Source organism: Theobroma cacao, chromosome 2 (genome assembly GCF_053813885.1).
Source record: "Theobroma cacao isolate CCN51 chromosome 2, ASM5381388v1, whole genome shotgun sequence".
Lineage (NCBI taxonomy): Eukaryota > Viridiplantae > Streptophyta > Magnoliopsida > Malvales > Malvaceae > Theobroma > Theobroma cacao.
In genome coordinates this window covers 6,775,877-6,798,215 of record NC_142640.1, presented here as the reverse complement: position 1 = coordinate 6,798,215, position 22,339 = coordinate 6,775,877, and the positions used below count along the sequence as shown (strand labels likewise).

At 34.4% G+C, this 22,339-nt stretch overlaps 3 protein-coding genes across 13 annotated transcripts; 1 reads left to right on the top strand and 2 right to left on the bottom strand.

The window, feature by feature from the left end:
* Nucleotides 1–65: 65 nt before the first annotated feature.
* Nucleotides 66–2,396, top strand: LOC18608213 (SNARE-like superfamily protein). Of its 5 annotated transcripts, none has more exons than XM_088803970.1 (3): nucleotides 66–119; nucleotides 230–304; nucleotides 935–2,396. In XM_088803970.1, the coding sequence occupies exon 3, from the start codon at nucleotides 1,119–1,121 to the stop codon at nucleotides 1,953–1,955; it is 837 nt and encodes a 278-aa protein (XP_088660096.1). In that variant the 5' UTR covers nucleotides 66–119; nucleotides 230–304; nucleotides 935–1,118; the 3' UTR covers nucleotides 1,956–2,396. The 5 variants fall into 5 exon arrangements, with proteins under 5 accessions (XP_088660096.1, XP_017971334.1, XP_017971336.1 ...); XM_018115845.2 differs by having other exon boundaries at nucleotides 104–136; XM_018115847.2 differs by having other exon boundaries at nucleotides 105–119; nucleotides 1,087–2,396.
* An 836-nt stretch (nucleotides 2,397–3,232) lies between these two features.
* Nucleotides 3,233–6,251, bottom strand: BCA5 (beta carbonic anhydrase 5). 4 transcript variants are annotated; one of them, XM_018115840.2, is made up of 10 exons: nucleotides 5,989–6,058; nucleotides 5,792–5,862; nucleotides 5,195–5,254; nucleotides 4,920–5,106; nucleotides 4,788–4,836; nucleotides 4,537–4,650; nucleotides 4,390–4,443; nucleotides 4,184–4,266; nucleotides 3,960–4,065; nucleotides 3,233–3,745 (listed from the first exon to the last, which is right to left on the bottom strand). In XM_018115840.2, the coding sequence occupies exons 3-10, from the start codon at nucleotides 5,220–5,222 to the stop codon at nucleotides 3,545–3,547; spliced, it is 822 nt and encodes a 273-aa protein (XP_017971329.1). In that variant the 5' UTR covers nucleotides 5,223–5,254; nucleotides 5,792–5,862; nucleotides 5,989–6,058; the 3' UTR covers nucleotides 3,233–3,544. The 4 variants fall into 4 exon arrangements, with proteins under 4 accessions (XP_017971329.1, XP_017971328.1, XP_007042851.2 ...); XM_018115839.2 differs by lacking the exon at nucleotides 5,195–5,254 and having other exon boundaries at nucleotides 3,960–4,062; nucleotides 4,920–5,081; nucleotides 5,989–6,251; XM_007042789.3 differs by lacking the exon at nucleotides 5,195–5,254 and having other exon boundaries at nucleotides 4,920–5,081; nucleotides 5,989–6,247.
* A 2,030-nt stretch (nucleotides 6,252–8,281) lies between these two features.
* EIP9 (Chaperone DnaJ-domain superfamily protein) lies at nucleotides 8,282–12,247 on the bottom strand. 4 transcript variants are annotated; one of them, XR_001926773.2, is made up of 3 exons: nucleotides 10,241–12,247; nucleotides 9,948–10,037; nucleotides 8,282–8,604 (listed from the first exon to the last, which is right to left on the bottom strand). XR_001926773.2 is itself a non-coding variant. In XM_007042787.3 (2 exons), exon 1 carries the CDS (start codon nucleotides 12,021–12,023, stop codon nucleotides 10,245–10,247), a length of 1,779 nt encoding a protein of 592 aa, XP_007042849.2. In that variant the 5' UTR covers nucleotides 12,024–12,247; the 3' UTR covers nucleotides 8,282–8,604; nucleotides 10,241–10,244. The 4 variants fall into 4 exon arrangements, 2 of the variants coding, with proteins under 2 accessions (XP_007042849.2, XP_017971656.1); XR_001926772.2 differs by lacking the exon at nucleotides 8,282–8,604 and adding an exon at nucleotides 8,617–9,763; XM_007042787.3 differs by lacking the exon at nucleotides 9,948–10,037.
* Between the last annotated feature and the right edge of the window lie 10,092 nt (nucleotides 12,248–22,339).

Below are 22,339 nucleotides of genomic sequence, written 5' to 3'. Positions count from 1 at the left end.
CGGATTTCTCTTCCTTCTTTCTGGAGTCAAAAAAAGGTACAATAAAAGAACGTCAACAACAACAACACGACACAGTTTGAAGCAGTAAAACCAAAAATCATAATCCATAACTTTACTTGGTACAACGTTTATAAGAGTCAGTTTCTTTGCCTTTGTTTTTTTTTTTTTTTTGCAATAACTTCTTTCGATTTCAAGTTTCAACTCAGAAGGCCTTTGTTCTGTTTTTCAGTTTCTTTTTTCTCCATGCAAAGCTTTAATTTTTATCCCAGATTTTGAAGATCGTTATCGGAGACCTTGTTCACAGGTAATGATTGATGATCGTGATTATTATATTAAAAAAATAGCCCTTTTGATGATCTCCTTTGATGCTGCTGAGAAAATTTTTTGACTGAAAAAGGTCAAACATTATTTTAGCTTGATCTTTTCTTCTTTTTAGCTTGATTTTTCTGTTGTGTTTTTGTTTGTTTAAGCGGATCTTTTGATTGCGGTTGAGAATTATTACTGGGTTCCCTTAAAAGTTGTATGCTTTTTGCTGAATGATACTGATTCCTTATACTTTGTGCTTTTATTATTATTATTATTTGTTTTGTTTAAAATAATTGGATTTTTAACCACTATGGGATATAGGAGGTGTTGGGGTATTGCCCAAATCTAGTATTTTAACTTTAATTTATCTAACATGAATGAATTCTATTGAGTTTCTGTTGAATATTGTGATATTATGATTGATTCTCGCTTTTATTAACAGATTTTTATATGTTGGGCTGAGTTGTGTTTTTGTTCATGTGGGTTTTTGTGAAAAAAAATAAAAAACCCTTTTGTTACAGACATGAGGGACTTCATTCTTGACTTTGAGTACTTCGCAGAAGGTCTGTGTTGGTATTTTTTGGATGCTTTGGACATTGCTGCTGAGGAATTAATCTTGTTTTTCCAGGTGTTAGTGTCCTTCCTTGAGGAGTGTGGTCATTTCCTGTCTTGCCTGATCTTGATTGCTTAGATTCTTGACAACTCTGAATTTGATATTGAAAGCTTATTCCTTTTGGGAGTTGAAGATTTTAGTTTATTATATCGTTTTAAAGCTTGCAGCTTAGATTCTTTGCATACTGAGACTGGCTCCAATGGGATCGATTCAGAACACTGTTCACTATTGTTGTCTGTCAAAAGGTAACAGGACTCTATATGAATACAGTGGGGGAGACCATGAGATAGAAAATTTGGCTGCTTTGTGCTTGGAAAGGACTCCCCCATTCCACAAGTGGTACTTTGAGTCAAGAGGTAAAAAGATTTTTGGGTTTTTGATAGAAGATGGGTATGTTTATTTCACAATTGTTGATGAGGGTCTTGAAAGCCATGGTTTGCTTCAGTTTCTAGAGCACATGAGAGATGAATTTGAAAATGTTGCTAGGAAGGGTTCAAGAGGTAGCTTTTCAGGTATGAGTTCAATTGGCATCCAAGAGCAACTAGTTCCTGTTATCCGGCGCTTGATAACTTCATTAGAACACGTTTCACATAGTGGCAATGATTGGAAGGCTGAGACTCCCTCATCAGACCATGCAGGTCTCTCCCCATCTCCAAGTAATGCAAATGCACAACTTGAAGCTGCTAGTTCTACTAAAGCCCCTTTGTTGGGCAAATCTAGCAGGCAAGAGAAGAAGAAGTTGAAGGATCATGTGGTTGCAGTCAGAGATATTGAGTTGGAGGAGCATCGGAAATCTACAGATAGAGGAGTGAAAGTTAATTCAACAGCATTGGATTCTAATAACCAAAATGGAGCCAGTTCTTCAATCTCATTGCAGAAGGACTTAGGTTCAATGAGGATCAGATCTGGCTCTCAGAACATTCGAAAGAAGTGGTGGCGACAAGTCAGGATTGTTCTTGCTATTGATGCAGCTGTTTGTTTAGTATTGTTCGTGATTTGGTTGTCAATCTGTAAGGGCATTCACTGCACCCGTTAGTGATTCCAAATCAATGCCACAATTGAAGTTTCATGTTAAGCACTGGACATAAAAATTCTGTAAGAGTAGGTTTCAGCAGAGAGAGAATGGTTGAAAGCAATATATCAATCTTGTCAGTGGGTTAAAAAGTCTCTTTGAAGGTTTGTGTTTCAAATTACTTATGCAGTGGCATTAGATGTAGAGAGTCCTCTGTATAGTTTCATAGTTTTAATGCATATGTACATCAAAATCATATTGTTTATCTGAGTGTTTTTACACCATTTTCTGCATCAATGTAATATTTATAGTTGCCGATGCAAATAAGATGTTCTCATGACATCTTAAATCTTAATTCCTTTTTTTTTTTTTTTTGCCATTTTATGTTTCAAAGATATGCAAAGGTGCCATTGCCACCTTTTGCTTAGTATAATTGAGATGCTATCTTAAATTCTTGTTCCTCTAGTTCCACTCTATGATTGAAAATTGTTAACTGAAGCATTGAAGTTTGTTTACCTTTCTCTTGACTAATTTTATGCCAGTGTTTTTATTTGCTTTTCTTGAGTGATCACAAGATAACTGTGGTTCTACATAACATATATTTTCTTGTTCTATAACATGCATCTCCATGTAGCTTGTTAACCCACCAAATGATCTTTTATTCTACCCCTAAACAAACTTTATGGAGTAATCCGCCGAATGCAGGAATTATTGTTCTCAATGAATGAATCTACTTTTCATTTAAGTTGATACTTGATTATAAGGATTGGATTCAGAAAACTCAGATAATGAGCTTGGAAAGAGAATATCTTATAGTCAAAAGCATGCTCACTGGGGAGGACACTGAGATGTACAGAAATTGTAGGAATTCGATGCAGGCATCTGACACATCCAAAGCATATTTTGTTAATCAAGGTTAGTCCATTTCAGTGAATTGAGAATTAATCTAATGAGGAGATGACTTATTATTTAAACATTGCTTGTTTTAAATAGAGGACTGTCCCTTTCTAAGCTTTGTGTCCAAAGAAACCTTGATCAAGTGTTTGAGAGTCTACACAGCACGTTATAGAATTTAGAAGTTAGAACCCTGTTGAATGCTGAACCTGCAGTAATGTTGATGCTATGCTGTTCCCTGAGCTGAACCTGTCTAAACCAAGGGCACTTCCATTTCCTCTTTATTCCATCTTGATTTTCGAAAGCAGTAACTTTTCATCTTAATATTGAAGTATAGAATATAGACAAGGGTTAGACCAAAGCTTGTTTCTATTTTCAGCCACAATTATTATGGCGAACAAGAGGAGTAAAAAATAAAAAATACTAATGTGGAAAGTATTATTGACGAAAAAGTTTACGATAACATCAAAGAATTCAAAATTATAGCATAAAATATCAATCTCCCAAACCCAAGCCCCCTACATCCTTTGCAAGATCCCCCCTTAAACATGGATACAGAAGCAACATATTATTACAACAGATTCTACATGGCAGTTATTCCTTGAAATTACAAGGAATAACATTATTGTCAATTGTGTTGTCATTTAAAAATCAAGCACATTCTTAAAGAGTAAGGAGAACGCAGAGGCAAATGATAAAGAGAAGACGTAAGGAGAAAGTTAGCACCAAAATGATTGGTTCTTCACTACAACTCTGTTTTTCCCCTCCATAACGCTTCCCTTGTAATCTAGTGTCCATTTCTCAAAAGTACAGTCAACAAAGTCATAGTAGCCACCATGCAGAGAAAGCTCCCCTTTCTTCACTTTTTCTTCTATCCATGGATATGTAAGCAGGTTTAACAGCGAACAGTTAATTGATTCCTGAAAAAAAGAATATCATCAAGTTATCATTTGATTTTACATTTTAAGCTACTTCTCCTAAATTTTTCCCTTCTCCAGCAACAATTTTACCCCATTTACAGCAAAAAGGGCAACATTTGTAACAGGCATGAAACCCCAAAGCAGAATATATATGTTGGACGAAGCAGTCTCATGGGACTCGAAAAGACTAAACTCCAAAAGAGAGCGAGAGTACCTTCTCACAATGCGTGCATTGCTGGTCAAAACTGAGGTTGGAAGCTGCAGCCTTTGTACTTAGCTTGGCGTTCTTTCCAACAATGACCCAACTTCTGATAAAGCTACTGAAATATGACAGTTTATCCAAGTAAGCAATGCATACACAATTACTCATTTTCTCATGTGAAGATGTCGATGATAGATTAAAATGCAAAAAAAAAAAAACTGCTTTTTTAGCTAAACCTTGAATCTACTTCATCTTGCATACTCATGAGTGCACGAATGCCACCACAGCAGCTATGGCCAATGATTAAAATGTTTTCAACCTGAAAAAGGAATTGCATTAAAAGTCATGCATACTTCCAGAAGAGGTGGCATAACAGGGCAATATAAGATTATGATGCCTCAAAAAAAATGGGGAAAGAGAGAGAGAGGTAGGAGTGACTTACTTCAAGCGAATTTACAGCAAATTCCAATGCAGCATTAGTCTCCGACGGCCCACTCTGCACAAACAGTATCATTTCCTAAGTGCAGGCTTTGTAGCATTGAAAAAGCAAACAAAAACCTTAGTTAAATAAAAGCATAGTAATATATACCTCATATGTGGGCACCATATTCGCAACATTGCGAACCATGAAGGCTTCTCCTGGTTTAAATCCCAAGATGTTTGAGGGACATACCCTAGAGTCTGCACATGCAATCACCATAAACTGTTCTCGATATTGTTAGTACAATCATCATCCTACCCCACATTTCAAGAACTAAATTTGAAGGAAAATCCAAAAGACTACATGAATACATGAGTCATAGAAAGAACTATAATGAATCACTGGAAATACATCATTACTTTAGGAGCTTGACCCTTGGAAAGTGCTTGAAAGAGTTCCAAGTTTTCCCTGCTCAAACATGAATATCGGATCAAAGGACAGACCATTTCTAATTCAAGCTAAAACACCTTGGCCAAGATTTTGTAGCTTACATGTATTTATGCTTTTTGAAACTCAGGAAATTATTTTTCATTTCATTAAACAAATCACATCCGTTTCCCATTTCCATTATGCTTTCCTGCTTGTCACTTTTAGGCTCCCGTGTCAGTGCTGGAGGCTCTGCTGAAGCCTTCAATTTCACACCTGAGTTGCTCCTACAAACGTCAGAGAAAGACATTTGTGGCAGCATAAAATAGATTTATCAGTCAAACTGAATCCAAGAAACTACATTGCGGGTGAGTTAAAACCGAATTGAAAATAAGCTTATCTCTTAGGGTCAACCCAGAAACTTGCATTGTAGTCGTAATCTTAAATTGTATAACTTCTCCTATAACAAACCATCAAACAAGATTAATCAGAGCTTGAAACTCACAAAAGATCTTTAGCAAATTCCCACTATTTTAATTTCCTTACATGAAGAATAAACAAATGGTTGTGGCTAAAGGGACAACATATCAGATCCAAAATTTTAGATCAGTTGAAGCCTTATTAACATCATAGAGCAATAGTAAAAATGCAAAAGGTTTCTGCAGTAACAGATTAAGTCATTCAAAAGTACTCCTGATTCTTTTCCCAGAAAAGAAAAAGAATAAAAGTTTTTCCTTATACAGACATCCCTGCATGTATTTTCAATCTAGAAAGAGTTAATAAACTACTTTCTTTTCTTTCTTCGAATCGTGTTTTCCCTTTTTGCTAGACTAGTTACTTAATATCAATATCTTACCTGCAACGGTATGAAGTTATGAACATAGAAAAAGTTTAAACATTTGGAGATATAGCTCTCCAAGAAACCACCTAAAGAAAAGATAAAAGAAACAAATCTGAGATTTTTAACAGTTGTAAAACTGATTAAACAGTCCCTTACCTGAAACAAGTCCGCAGTCTCAACTGGGTATGCTGAATTTCCAGACTTTTGACCCTGGAACCAAAGATCCGCTACAAAACCAGCAAACCCACATTCAAAATAAAGCATAAAATCATACACATAGAGTAATAAATGAAAAAGGAAAGAGAGGGAGAGAGAGAGGGGGGGGGGGGGGGGGGGGAGTGGAAGGAGTTTACCGTTAATGCTCCATTTGATAAAGGGTCCTTCGAAAGAGAGGTAGGTGCAAGAGCTGCCATTGGATGGATCTAAAAATAATAGGTCAGAGACTCTCCGGATTAAAGGAGCAGAGCTGTTTCTGGTGTGTTGATAGAAATGCAGGAGGAAAGGAGTGGTGAAGAATTAGGACAGGCATTCAAAGTAGATATTAACAAAGGAAAGGGAAAGTTTTTAAAAAGTGGTTGTGCGTCGGTTGGATCGATCAAACTACACTTGTTCAGTTGCTTCCGTCCTCCAAGAAGGGCGGAGAAACCTATGTCAAATGTAATAAATTTATTAAAGGGCCGACAGATGCTATTGGGCCTTTCCCCATTTGGAACCTGCCTGCCTGCCTGCCATTGTGTATTTTGGCCCCTTCGAAACTTTGAATGATCGATCAATAAATAAAGAATTCTCTTCAATTGCGATGTGTAATGGAAAAATCAAACTGAATCGAAATAAGTTCAATTCTTTTAATTTGGTTAGTTTAATTTTTTAAATAATTTGATTAAAGTAGTTTGATTATTAGTGTTAATTCGATTCAGTTTGGATTAAAAATTTTTTTAACTAAATTAATCGAATTTCAATAAAAGTAGAGTAGAGTTTTTGTATAAGAAATAAATCATAAACTATTTGTTATTATTTTTATTCATGTTTTTAATTATTTTTTGTTTGTATGAATATCCATCGTATTTATTTTAATTATATATCATCATTTTTAATATTTTTATAGTATTAATTTATAAAAAAATGTAACATAAATAAATATATACAAACAAAAAAAAAATTAAAATTCAATTTTCGAAAACCAAACCGAACTAATCGAATAAATTTAATTGTGGTTAATTCGATAATTTGTAAAATTTGATTCGATTTTAATTATTTTTAAATATAAATCTAATTAATTTGATTATTAAATATATATAATTAAATTAATCGAAATAATCATTTACTATGTCCTACAAAATGACTGATCGATTACATAATCGTATATTATAAAGCACAGGATTTGGGGTTCCGTTGATTGGCCCGATGAAAGAAAGACGATGGGCAACACCTAGGCCATAATCCATATGCCTTACTGGTCTTTGCACAAAATATATAAAGCCTTGTTCGTGTGATAATATAAAAAGAAAAGAAAACTTTGCAGGTAAGCTTGGTTATAGACGCAATGCAAGGGAGACACACCCGATAATGACAACGCGGGAATCTGTCAAGGAAAATTCACAAATAACGGTCATAGAGAAGAATAGGCCATTTTTGGATACGCGAGATGGCAAAACTTAGCAAAAGCCTACATTGATAGAACCCATCGCATTTGTATACCTACCACCACAAACTGATGAATAAAACATGAGAATTTATTCATATCTAATGTGATTGGACTACACATAATACTCAATTAGAAAAATAAAACAATAATGAAAAGAAGAGGGCAGGGCGCTGGCAGAAGTATGAGAAATGACAAAAACATTGGACAGCAAATAACGAGCCTAACAAACAAGAAAACAAGGTCGACACTCAACACGACACACCCTTATTCCATCCAGGGGCATGCCAGGGTAGACCACTGATTGCTGAGTGCTGCATCCACGTTTAGGCAAAGCATTAGCACGGTCTTGAAAGGCAGAAATCTTCCTACCACGCATATATTACATGCTTCCAGCCAGATGTCACCGGCACTTGAATTTCCTAGCTCATTAGTCATTTTCAGCATTTACAGAGAGACAATGTTGAGACAAACAAGATAGCTCTTCTTGAACATGAGGCGTCCAGTTCAATAGCCCCCAAATGGGTCACACCAATGATGCTGTTATATTCATAGTAATAACATGCTTTCCCAGATTGGAGAACTTAATTTCTATAGACAAGGAATAGGGGCTACCAACAACAAAAACGCTCTTCAAACGGAAACCAATGGCAAAACATTTCAAACCCATCATAGCTGCAAAGCTGAAGAGGCCATCTGCACTAATTGCATCTCAAACACCACCACAGTTTTGGCAATGCTAGCATTCTTGTCTAGCAGCAAGTCCACAATTACCATCTCAAATCTGTGCCCATTGCTACTTTCAGACAAAAGATTCTCTGTTACCCATGGTCCCATGCCCAACATTAATCAAATATTCGTGACACTTCTAAATGGACAGGAGATGCTATCTTTATCACTTTCACACGGATACCATACCTTTGCCCCAGTGAAAGAGAAAGTTATCAATTGCTACACTGTAATTCCTTAGTATGGTCGACAGATAAGAAAGCTGTTCACTTCCATTCCAAGTAATCTGCTTCCCACAGTACTGCTTTTGGACATCTTCTCAGCACCTAAAACCGTCAGCAACACTTCACCGCTAGGAAGAAGAATCATAAGCAGCCTCCAATATTTTACAGGGAAGTAAGTGTAGTTAACAATCAGACTATATGCCACATGTCTTCCCACGCCAGCGCCACACAAAGCACTTAAGAGTCAGTTACAAAAACCCAAACCCCATAAGAAGTACAAACACAGATTCAAGCAAAGATATCCAACCAGCTAAGCACTTCTCATTCCCACATTTCTTTCCTTCAGTAAGAGATGCATGATACGAAAAAGAAATCTGTTGAAGCATTATCAGTACCAAGCACAAAGAAAAGAAAGCATAAATCACATGACACAGAATAGAAACATTTAAAATGTGCAGCCACTGTTGCATATAACTAGAACAAATAATAAGAATAAGATGTTGGAATCTTCAACATCTAATCAGAAAGTTAGCTATCTCCTTGAATGTTGCAATACGAAGATGACGCCTGTTATAAGCAAGGAAATCAAACATAAAGCACAGCAACTCAATTATCAAAGAGCAGTACTTGGAGAATGTTGATATTGAACTAAAATATTGTACCAAAGTAGTTACCAAATACCTTGATCAAGATATAAAAAGAAAGGAAAGGGAAACATCAGATTTCAAATCTCTAAATAAGGGCAAGGAGTTTATAAAGCTAAGTTTCAAAGATATTTGGAAGAATAGACGTCTAAAGAATTAGCACAACATTGATACAAGGGTGTTTCAGCATATCAGAAGGAATCATGTTTTAAGGTCTTATTTATGGAGCAACCATATAAAGAGTAGTAAGAATAAATCTTTCAGACTGGAAATTTCCAAACTCCTTGGTCATAAGGACTACATGCCACAAATTACCATAAACTTTAGATGCTTCAGTTCTGGAATTACAAAAAGAGCCAGAAAGAGCTTAAGGAAAGGCCACTTCTCAAATTCAGGCCCACAATGAAGAAGAAATAATCAGCGGCCGCCAGCATTGCAGCAAAACTAATTCTGGGCAAGTCATACTACCAAGTTATCCAGCAAAGGTAAAAACTAATAGTCAGTTTAATGAGAGGGCAGGAGAGAATTTTGAAGCTGCAGAGCAAGACTAACAGTTATGGTGGGTAACTGAATTCGAGCCAAAGCTTTCATGATAAAGAAAGATGCATGAATTACAAGTACATACAAGAAAAAGCAAGGACACAATCAACAAAAAGGATATTAAAGCTGATATTCACACTTTTTTTAAGAATGGAAGAGTTAAGTGGTAATGGAAACAACCTCTGGAAAGTCATATATAGAACAAAGGAAGAGGATTTGTGAAAACGCAAGCATTGGTAACAAAATCAATAAAGGGTCCATAAAGATTGAACCTTCTTCTGCTATGAATCCTCTGTCCAATGAAATCCTCTCAAAAGCAAGAGTGACAAATCTAAATAGCTCAATCTGCCTTTTCAAAGCACATTAATATCTCAGTGTCAGTCCTTTTTCTTTTTTTATAAGAGGGAAAAGTGGCAGGGAAAAAAGCACTCTAGGAGGAGAAAAAAATTTGAAGGCAGCAATATCATGAGGGGGAATACCCTATAGTTAAATTCCCAAATCAAAAGAGAAAGAGAACCAGTCAGAAAACTTACCATCTATTCCTGTGACTGCTAGTATCATGGTAGACAGAATATTCAATCTTCAACCAACATGTCTCATGCTTATGTACCAAACTTTCTAACCTATCCTCCCAAACAGGAAAATTCATTCAGAATAAACAGGCAGCAGAAAACAATAAAAATAATGAGACGAAAAGATCGAATTCAACTCTGAGAAATTCACGGAAGGAGATCCCAAGTACCTCCACATAATTAAATACTACAAGCATACAGTTACAACAACTACAACTGCTGCAAAAAAAAAAACCAAAAAACAAGGATCTTACTTCACTAAGTAGCCTTAACTTTATCATCCCCAACAACTGAGAGTATAGGCAAGCTACTCAAAAACTCATCAAGACCCTCAAAAAACGCATTCCCTTCACTGTTATCCTCCTCCCCATATCCAGCATGATTCCCCTCATTCCTCCCTGGTGCCGGCTCATCCACTTCATTACTAAACTCCACATTCAAATCCAACTTCCCCAAATCCTTTGCCCCTCTTCCCATCTGCTTCCTTCCACTACTTCCCACTCCCCTTCTGCTCGACTCAGCAGTTGGCATACCATCTCGCACCATGGACGCACCACTCAAATTCCCACCGTGACTGACATTAACTTGCTCATTACTCCCCTTTTTCACTCTCTCACTCTGTGGTTTCTTAGCATTTTTCCCCACGGATCCTTTCCCTTTGGCATTCTTCGCCTTCTTCTTCCTCCTCTCATTCTGCCATTCATCATCATCATCATCATCCTCCTCCTCCTCAGAACTCACACTCGAATCAGATATCTCTACATATACATCATGTTCATCATAAAACACTCTCGGAGCAGACTTTTTGGCAGTCTTTTGTTTTTCAACATTCTTGTTGTTAGGGCATGCAAACATGGTCGAAATAGGTGACCAACTGGGAAAATTACCACCCATATTCTTTCCATTCCCCGAAAATCCTAATGGGAAAAACCCCCAACAGCAGAAATACGTGTCCTTTCCGTTCACAGGCGGTGATGGTATCACAACTGCATGGAAAGCTCTCCTGCAACTCTTAGTCTGACACCTCAAAGTACAATCCTCGTATGCCTTCGGGTACTCATAGAGAACGTAACAGTACGGACAAGCCGTCCAGAAAGTCGGTCCCTCGTTCTCAGAAGCTTCACTAGGCCGAGTCGAATCAGTCTTCCGAGCCACACCAGTTGACTCTGTCCGACTATGCTCCGTCGAAGGAGTTGCTGTCCGATTAATCTTACCCGTCCGAGTCGGCTCAGTCCCATTAAACTGACTCGAGCTAGCTGTTCCTGTCTGGTTAATCTGGCTCGTCCGTGTAGGCTCGGGCCGACTAATCTGGCTCGAACCAACTGATCCTGTCTGATTAATCTGCCCTGGTCCAGTTAAACCTATCTGATTAATCTGCCCCGTCCAAGCTGATTCAGTCTGCCGAGTGGAATCCTTGTGATTATTATTTAAACCCAACTGCCCTCCTCCTTCTAATGCAGCATTTTCATCTTTACTATTATTTTTTCTAGGGCTTCTCCTCACAAATAGCGGTTGCGTAATTTGCGCTGGCGTATCTCTCTGTGGTGTTTGCATAAATAGCGTTTGCGTCCCTTTCGGCGGTGGTGGTTGCATAAACAGCGCCTGCGTTTGCGGTTGTTGTTGACTGATTTGACTCACATGACCAAACTGAAGGAACCTCAACTCGTTATCATAAAGGGTCTTCTTAGAAGGATTCGACAACACATTCCAAGCTTCAGAAACGACTCGAAACGCCTGATCCGCGAAAGAGAGCCTGTTCTTCCCAGGATTTAATAGGAGAGCGAGTTTCCTGTACTGACTCGCCACGACTTCCATGGACTGAGTTAAGGGAACGAGTTGGAGAATCCCGTACCAGTCTTGAGGGTTGGCTTGGGCGGTTAAGAGAGTGTCGGTTACGGCGAGGATTTGGTCCGCCAGGACAGGGGCCGATTCTCGAGCTCGGATCGCGAAGGTTCTGGTCCCCTGCAAATCACGCGACGCCAGTAGTTTCTCCGCTATGCTTAGCCACCTCTCGGCCTCGGCCGTGCTACCGTCCATTTTCTCCAAACGTTTCTCTCTCTAGGATTTCGTTTCTCTCTCTTGCTTTTTTGTTTTGCGGGAACTACATGTTTGGTGACGGGAAGACCAGACAAAAGTGGCACTCGTGTCTTGTTTTCAGGAGTGGACGAGGGAGGACAGGTGCTTTGGACAAACGACAGGGAGGTTTCCGTTGGTTCGGATGGGATAATAATGACTCTGAGTGGGTATTACTGTCAATTGAGCTTCACTGTTTTGAAGCGTGCAAGAGAGAGGCAAAAACAAAAAGATGGCAAGCTTTGCTGGATAAGGGTGTTTTGGTCATTCCATGAATATTTGGGATATAGACAGCTTCTCAACATGTGAAAAATGAGGTGGCCTGATTGAGTTCTGGTCCAATTTTAATTGGAAAGTGCTCCAAACAATTGAAAGGGAAGGGGAAGGGGAAGGGGAAGGGGGTGTCATTTTTGGTCATCTGGTTGGCTTTGTTCAGTTTCATCGTCTGGCAACTATAAACGAGAACTATAAAACTAAATTGGGTTTACAATCCCTATTTTCCCTTATTACATGTTTATTAACAAACTATCTAAGCATAACTTTGTCTAAATGGTGTAAGTTATTTTTTATTTTATTCCTAATATAAAAAACAAATTCAGATGAAACTAGCCACCTCATTGTCCTTTTTTTTTTATTTATATCCACACAATTTTACATGTCACTTTTTGAGCGTATAATGATTTGAGAAAAGTATGTAAGTTGATTTTTAAATAAAATAAAAAGTATTTGATCTCTTTATTTTTAATTTTGAAAAATTACATTTTAATCATTCATATTTTTAAAAATTAATGTTTTATTCATTCGATTCTTAAAAGCTAACAACTTGTTCATTTTTGTCATGTAATAAAAAAATTTTAATTATCAATAGTCACTTGTTTTTTCTTTAATTAAAAGCAAATTAATTAACTTATGAAGATGTTTGTTTTTAATATTTAAATATTTAACTCATTAATTGAAATATAATTTTTTAAATATTTTTTTTTAATTTTACAAAAATATTTATCCGTACATGTTATGAAAAACGTGGGAATCCGAAATTGCGATTCTTAGTACGACACAAAGGGCAGAAGCCAAGCAGCCCACTATTCACAGTTGAAGCCGACAAAGGCCTTAATCATTGTCGAATCGAGAGGTCCATTCAATGGTCAATCCCCACCGTTCCTGCTTTAAAAGAGGGCCTGGGCTGAATTAAAGAATTGAGACAAAACAAATACCAAATCCGAATGCCCACCAAGAATTGTACCTCAAATTAACTATGACAACAGTGCCGTAATGCCTTGAAGCATATATCACCTCGACACTAAATTTGGGTATTAAGATAGTTGGAAGCCAACGTCTAGGCTTGGATCCATATATCATCCCATTTATGGTGGGTCGTTGAATATTTATTTATTTATTTTTGTTGGCTTTTTATTTAGATATTTAATACTAGTACTTTTTAATAAACTTTTTTACCTTGTCTTATATTAAAAAGTATTGACGCTGGATTCAAATATTATAATTATATTAATAAATATTTATATTTATATTGATACATGCAAGGGGAAACGATATGCTTGGGAGGACAGTTTTGATTAGTACTGATTTACTTTTTCCTTTGAGTGCATCTTGGTGTTATATTCTTTCTTTTGTTTTTGCTTTCATAGATAAAGAACGGTTGATAATGGTTATAATCGACATACTTTCTAATGAAGCCACCCAATAGCACGGATGTTGACTTTTCCTTCATTGATTTTCAAAGGTCAAATTAAAGACCACGTTTACAAATTATAATTCAGAACATTATTACTAAATTTTTAGAAAATACATCCGAGAAGAGTTTGAATTCACCATCTTAATTTCATTACTGTAAAGCCTAAAATAAAAATAAAATAAAAAGAAAAGAAGATGAAAGCGAATATATTACTTTCCACATATGGGTGCAGTACCGTTCAATCTAAAAATGCTAGCATGTGCACATACCTCTCAAACTAGCTAATGAACAGTAACTCCTTTGGTTGGATAAAATCTTGAAGAATATATCTTGCAAGAGTCTTACTTTCTAAAAAGTAAGAATGAATCGGTACGGTTAGGCTTTTATTTTAACCCAAACCAAATAAAAAACAAAATCACTATCAGACTAAAACCCATGGTTCATATAGTCTTGGTTACCTAAAAAAGTAAGCTGCCCCTTTATTTTGACACTAACACTTATGCACGTGACAAGCTGTATGCCAAGTCGGTATCACCCTGTAAAAGCTCAAGTCAACCAAGTAGCTGCCTTGTAGGTTAATTCAGCCCGGAGGTAAGGCTGTATTTTACGGTATAAGCTGGCCTTTCCCACAGTTCTTTCCAGTATCACTATCAGCAACAAAAAGAAAGGAAAAAAAAAAATTAATGTCCAACACTGTAAAGCGATTGGTTAGTCTGATTTCTGTCCCAGTTCCAATATGCCATCCTTTTTCTTTTTTTTTTCTGTTTTGAGTTGAGCCATGTGTATATATTTGTAATGTTCTTCGTTGTCCTTTACGTTGGATGCAGAAACATTCCATGCCTATCTTGATAATAAAATGTAAGAAACATAGAAGATATACTATGCTCATTCACAAATGACAGTGCTGGAGACCGATTCCAAACCTATCTAGCCTTTTAAATAAATAAATAAATATATATGTATATATATCGCTTTGGGGCTGCATTTTATTCCTAATCTATGGAGTTCCACCACCACTTCTTACAATTGATCAAACTACTAAAAGACAGTTAGCCTATAATGCTCATTTGCTTATAATTATTAATCTCTGGTTTTCTAATCCAATTTCCTTCTGTCAAAAAAGGATAGATTAAAGACAACATATAGGTTTTTTTGGTGTCGGATCTTTTCTTTTAGCAGTAAAAATATATTCATTATCCATCCAGAAGCAAAAGAACAAACATAACACAGTGCTGCAACAGGTAACCAAAGGATCATGATCAATCATTAACATGCTATTATAGTACTCTCAAAAACACAAAAAATAAAAAAGTCATTGACATAATTGTACAAATGGGTGTGCTGGAGTCGGCTGGATATATACAATGTAAAATCAATCATAACATCAAACTTCATAATTGGTTATGCCAAATATAAAACCAAAAATATTGTAGAATTAATCATGGAAAATCCAAATAAAAAAGACCATAATGAAGGTTGGTTACTTTACATTGTCACCCTCTTTTAATTTTTTTTTTTTAAGAAAAATATTACCACCCTCTTTTGCATTATATATTATGTATGTATGTAAGCACGATAAGACCAAATATTGGTGAAGAAGTTGATGCAAATGGAAGCCATCGATGAGCTGTAAGTTAGAGTTTCAATTTTAATTTTTATGGCTTTATGGTACCATTTTTATTTTATTTGTTGATTTTCCTTTGTATCTCTACTATGGCGTGATTTGGGTGGTTTTTTTTTTTTTTTTTTTTTGATATGGGGGGATTTGGACACTGAGTGGATTCTCCTCAACATACTCCATTTTATTTTTGTTTGTGAGTTGTTTATCTGCTGAGTTTAGTGCAACATTTGATTTTGGTTTTTGATTTGAGTGGCGGTTTTCAATTCTATTTAGGGTCATTTTTTGGTGATATACAAATGGGTTGTTAGCTATTTGACAATGCACTGAGTTTTTAGTGGTAATGTATTCGTAATGTACTGATTTTGGCTACAAAATGAAGATAGCTTCATGGAATGGAATGTGAAAAGAATGGGCAACAGGGTGAAAACTCATATGGTTAGGAAGATTGTTGCACGGAATAAAATCGAGATGGTACTAATTCAAGAGTCTAAATTAGAGGTGTGCGAGAATAGCGATATGGACAGAATTTGGCCACTTGATAATGTAGAATGGGCAACCAAACTGGCAATTGGAAGGTTTGAGGGTTTGCATAATGTCTTTCACCAAACACAAATTTTAATAAGAGATAGATTCATTCTTGCAATGGATAAAGGGATTGACTTGAATTTTGAATGCATCAATGTGTATGTGTCACATATCCCATACCAGTAAGAGATGGGATGGGTCTTGAGTAGAACTGTGCACTGATCGGTTGTAATTGCACAACCTTGGGTTTATAAATAAAGGCTTTTATTACTTATCATACATGTCTTTTGGATTGAAAAAGTGAGTCCGAAACAAGTAGTATTAAAGCAGACATAAATCTTCACTAATGTGAGATTCCCATGAAAGATACCAAAGTCGAGGTAGACTTGGACTAAGGTGTAATTCCTTTCCTTTATGGGTAAAAAAAGCCAATGCAATAAGGACGTTATACAATAGGATGGGATAGAATGTCACAGATCCCATATTAGTAAAAGATGAGGTGGGTTTTGGATTCATAAATAAAGGCTTTCATCCATCTATCAAATATGTCCTTTAGGTTGAAAACATAAGCCTGTGACATACACACCATGTAATTTCGAGAATAAAAAAATCTTAAGGAATTTTTTTGTTAGGAGCTAGTGTTGTGTGGGAGATTTTAACATAATAAATAGATCAACCAAAAGAAAGTGGTGCATTACAGATGGAGCAAATATGGATGAGTTCAATGTGCAGTAATCATTTTTAACTAGCTTTGAGGTGGTTTAAGAAGTTTTGGAATCTATGTTAAAAAGGTATAAAATGATCATTGTCTAACCATTATTCGATTTTGTTGGAATTTGAAAATGTGGATTGGGGACCAAGACCATTTAAATTTCTTGCTTACAGGTTAGAAGATAAGGATTTTGTTAATGAGGTGAAGGCTAAATAGAGTGCGGTAGATGTGCAAGGCAAATCGAGTTTCAAATTAAAAGTCAAACTAAATCGGTTGAAAAGCTCTTTAAAATAGTGGAACAAAGAGGCGTTTAGACATGTGGATACTTCTATTATTTGACTTGAAGACCATATAGAGAAGCTTGATATGATCGGTAATAGTAAGACGTTTAATAAGGAGGAGATACGATTAAAAAATCTCGCACAATCGCTCTATACAAGGAAACCCTTCATCGAGAAATTATATGGAGATAGAAATTAAGAGTTTGATGATTGATGGAAGGGTATACAAACACCAAATTCTTTCATTCCAAAGCCAAAGCATAAGTGCAATGTAATCATACTGATGGCCTTATGAAGAATGGGACATAGATTTCGAAATCTAAAGAGATTAAGAGAATAACAATGAAATACTTCAGTAGTTTGTTTCACGGTGATTATTAATTATGATCGATCCTTGAGGGGATTGAATTTAGAAGACTTGATCGATGTGTAATGGTAGGTCTAAATAATACAATTTCCATAAAAGATGTGAGAAATATAGTGTGTGTGAGTGTGAGGGGTCTAAAGCACCCAAACTCGATAGATTCAATTTTAACTTCTTCAACAAGTCATGGCATTTTGTGGGAACGAAGATCTTCGAATTTGTGTTAGACTTTATGGAAACAAGTAAGCTTGAGAAAAGTCTCATTCATTGCTCTCATTCCTAAGGTTGATAACACCACAGCTTTGAAGGATTTTAGACTAATTAATTTGGTCAACTTTCTTTACAAAATGTTGCGAAACTTTGGCTAATCGTTAATTGTAATTAATCTTGTTATCATTGATAACCGAATTGTATTTATCAATGGTTGTCAAATGTTGGATGGTCTTTTATTGGCCAATTAGGTAATCCATGGTATGAAAGAAAGATCATGTAACAATGGCGGAATGGTCATTAAGCTCGACTTTGAGAAACCTTATGATTGTATCGACAGTGGTTTCTTAATGTTTGTAATGAGAAAGATGGGTTTTGGTGAAAAGTGGCAAAGTTGAATCTATAAATGTATCTTCAAGGTAACGTTGTTGATGAATGAATCCTTAACTTCAAAATTTCCCATGATGAGAGGCTTGCGACAAGGTGATCCTTTTTCACTGTTTCTATTCCTCATGGTTACGGAAGCTCTTCATCTTCTCTTCTCCCGAGCAAAGCAAATGTCTATATTTCACGGTATTTTTATTACAACAAGTGGCATGAGAATATAACATTTGCAATTTTACGGTTGATACAATTCTATTCATAGAGGTGGAGATAAAAAATGTGTTAAACATTAGAAGAATTTTAAAGTGTTTTGAACTAATATAAGGATTAAAGATAAATTTTGGAAAATCATGTTTATATTCGATAAAGGTGGATGAGGAATGTGGAAATTCTATGGCATTCACCCTTCAATGAAATGGCAGGCACTAACTATTTACATACCTTCGGATTCCAATTGGTGCAAGTCCAAAGTTTGCACATATATGAGAGCCCATTGTGCATGAATTCAAGAGTCAATTAACCTTATGGCAATAGAAGTATTTCTCTTTTGGAGGAAGAGTAGCATCGATCAACTCTATTCTTAACTCATTATCAATTTTCTACCTTTCCATCTTTCAAGCTCCTACGGGTGTGTTGAGAAAGCTTGAGCAATTAAGAAAAAACTTTATAAAGGGTGATTGGGAGGAAATGAAAAAGATTACCAAAGTTTGGTGAGGTGTGGTGTGTACACCCAAAACATTAACAGGGTTAGGTATCTCCAATTTTAATCATAAAAACTATAGTCTTTTAAGGAAAATTATGATGGCGTTTCAAGAAAGCGCTTTGAAAAAGCTTTTAGTTGAGAAATATGAGGAAGGGAAATTTCAATAACTTCCTACGACATTTCATAAAGAAAAAACCGTTAACGATGTAGCATAATATTGTCAACCTTTAATGCGATACTATTGTGGAGAAATTGGTGGGCTTTGATAATTGCAAGTGGGTGGTAAGGAATGGTGATGATGTATTTTTTTTTATTATATCGATATGCAATTGAGTGTCTTTTGAAGTTGGCTTTTTCGTGGTTTTTTTCAGTTGTTGATGATAAAAATGTCAAAGTCGAAAAAATTTGATGCCATGGCCAATGAAATATTATATTCAAGCACCAATTATTTGTTTGTAAAGACAACTTGTTAAAGATGCTCAATCTAGCAAAGGTCACTCTACTAAAAAAGATGAGCGACAAGTTGGTATGGATTAATGATCCAAGGGTATTTTCTCTACCAAATGTGTCATATCAACTTTGGATTCTTTTGATGAGCAAGATGACGCAAGGTATGGTTTTCATCTTTATGGAAACTTTCTATTCCTCTTAAAGTGCATGGTTTTTTTTATGGCCATATTACATTGTATTTTAACAAAATGCTTTTTGAAACTTTGGGGTGTGTATTTTGATGATGATGATCGGTGCTTATGTTCTTGGTGTCACATGAAGGAAGAGGATTGTGCACATGTACTAGTTTCTTATCATTTCTCTTGAAATGTATGGTGTTCAATCTTAAGGTGGTGGGGGGTACAATGGATAAGCCCTAGTTTTATTCAATCTTTTATTAAGTTCTAGGATGATTGTAATTGATGGGAAATCTCTAATAGAACGTTTGGTTCGCGAAATAGATAAGAATGAAATAAACTAACTATTACGAGGGAATAGAATGAGATGAAAATAGAATATAATAGGCATTACGTAGTTTGGTATGACGAATGAAATAGAGCAATAATGATTATTATGACTTATTACAGTGTTTGGTTGGTAACAATAATTTTGGAATAAGAAAGAAATAAAAATAAAAAAACAAAAATACCCTTTATTATATATATGATTATTTAATTTTATTTTATTTTTTAAATATTAATATTTTATTTATAATCTAATCATTAACATTATAAAATACTAATATTTTATTTATAATTTAAATGTTATTATGATTATTTATTTTTAAATTATTTTATTTTTAAACATTAATAATGTATAATTTATTTAAAATATTAAAAATTAATAGTTTAAATATTAATATTTTCTTTATACTTTAATCATTAATATTAAATGTTATTATGATTATTTATTTTTATTTTATTTTTAAATATTAATAATTTATATTTTATTTATAATATTAATAATATATCATTTAAATATTAATATTTTATTTATAAAGGAATGATTAATTTTTTAAATATAAATATTTTATTTATAATTTAAATTTTATTATGATTATTTATTTTTATTTAATTTTATCTTTTAAGTATTAATAATTTGTATTTTTTTAAATATTACTAGTTGATTATTTAAGTATTAATATTTTATTTATAATTTAAATGTTATTATGATTATTTGTTTTTATTTTATTTTTTAATATTAATAATTTATAATTGATTGAAAATATTAATAATTGGTAATTTAATTTATAATTTAAATATTATATGATTAAAATATTAATACTTTTAATTAATTTTTAAATTCAAAATATTTTATAATATATAATTAATAACTTAACCTTTTTATTATAATAAGATTTATTTTTCTCTATTTGCATTTTTCATTTTTTAATTTAAATTTCACTTAATAATTTAAAATTTAATATTTTAAAATATTAATTTTTTATTTATAATTTAAAAATATGAAAATATTAATATTTTTTAATTTTAATTTAAAAAATTAATTTTATAAGTTTTAATTTATAATTTTTAAAAATAAATAAATACATTTTAGTCCAAAATGTTTAAATTTTATTACCATAGGTGTGGAATAGCTAATACCATGGGAGAAGGTGGTATTAGCTATCTAAGCTTTTGCCTAATTTTAAAGAATAGTCATTCCTTTTGGAATGACTATTCCTTCCCCAAGAGCAAACCAAATAAGGGGATAAAATTTTGTAAAGAATAGAGGGGGAATGGTTTAGCCATTCCCCCAACCAAATATGACCTAAAAGAAAACGCAATGTGGTTTGTGAAATTGCTTTTTGGTCGTTCTGATTAGGTTGGAATGATACAGTCTTTAATGGAAAAGCTTGGGATGGGGGGGAAATTCTTTTCCTTACCAAGATGAGATTGTTATTTTGGGTGAAAGCTTGTGAAGGAAATGAGGCGATTGATGTTATCAGATGGTGGGTGGAACCATGGAGGGGTGGCATAGACTATCAAATTAATGATATACATATTGGTTGAATTAGATTCCACCAAAACAAAATGAACTAAAATTTAACTTAGATGAATTTGCAAGAGAAAAGTCAGGTCCAACAAGGTGTGGAGGGGTATTAAGAAACCATGAGGGCACTGTTTTAGGATTGTTATTTTGTTTGCTTAGGGTGCATGATTCAAACTATATAGAGTTGATGGCTATTAAAGATGCACTTCAAGTCTTTATGCTATCCTCTCGTATGGGTTCTAAGAAGTTGATTATTGAATCCGACTCAATTGTGACATTATCATAAGTACATGAGATATGTCAAAGGTCATGGATCTATTGGAAAATTTTCAGTGAGATTGAAAACAACCTCAAAGCAATTGTACTACGGGTTTGTGCATAACTTGAGGGAGGTGAATACCTTTACCACCCTTTAGCAAAGTTTGATGTTGAGAGAAGTAATATGTTCTTTGCTTTTTGGTAGAGATTTTACTAATGCTGGTTGGACTTTGGACACTCAAGTCCGATTTAGACCATTTGGCCAAAAGAGTCCCATTATAACATTTGTACGCAGTATGGATTTGAGAGGACTAATATGTTCTATGCTTGTTGGTAGAGATTATGCTAATGCTGGCATTTGAACGACTTTTTGGGTAGTAGATAAAATTTTTTTTGATTGAGTACAAAAGATATATATGTATGTGTAAGGTAATGAACGTGTGTATAGATATCATTTGATTTAAAAAATATAAATTAAAATTCAAAAATAACAAAGAAAAGAATGTTGATGATTACGAGCATCACCATTATTCAATGTTTGAAAAGGTCACGCACATCTATTTTTTATGTGTTTTTTTATTTGGTTATTGACATAAATGTATAAAATTGGGTTGGGATTAGATTGTTAAATTTGATTAATCTTACTTATTAATTATAAAATATGTTAATTGGCGTTTTTCTTTTGCAGGCGAATCTGGTCAATATATGATTTTGTATACCTAAAGTAGAAATTTAGTGTAAGTGTGAAATGGGTATACCCACTTTTTAACCCCACCTTGGACATGAGATGAAAGCAATGATTGTTCCAAATACCAAAAAGAAAAAAATTGGAAAAGAGAAAGAGAGACGTATTTCTACTGTTATGGGATTAAGATGTGTTTTTTACCTTTGAAATTGTATTTTGTTATAGTATCTAAAAATATACTATACATAAAATGGTCAACAATCAATTAATTTCTTGATTAAACCATATTAATTATATTGAAAAAGACATTTTTTTCTTTTTCTAAAAAAAGAAAAAGATCTATTATAGGCTTTATCTTATAAATTT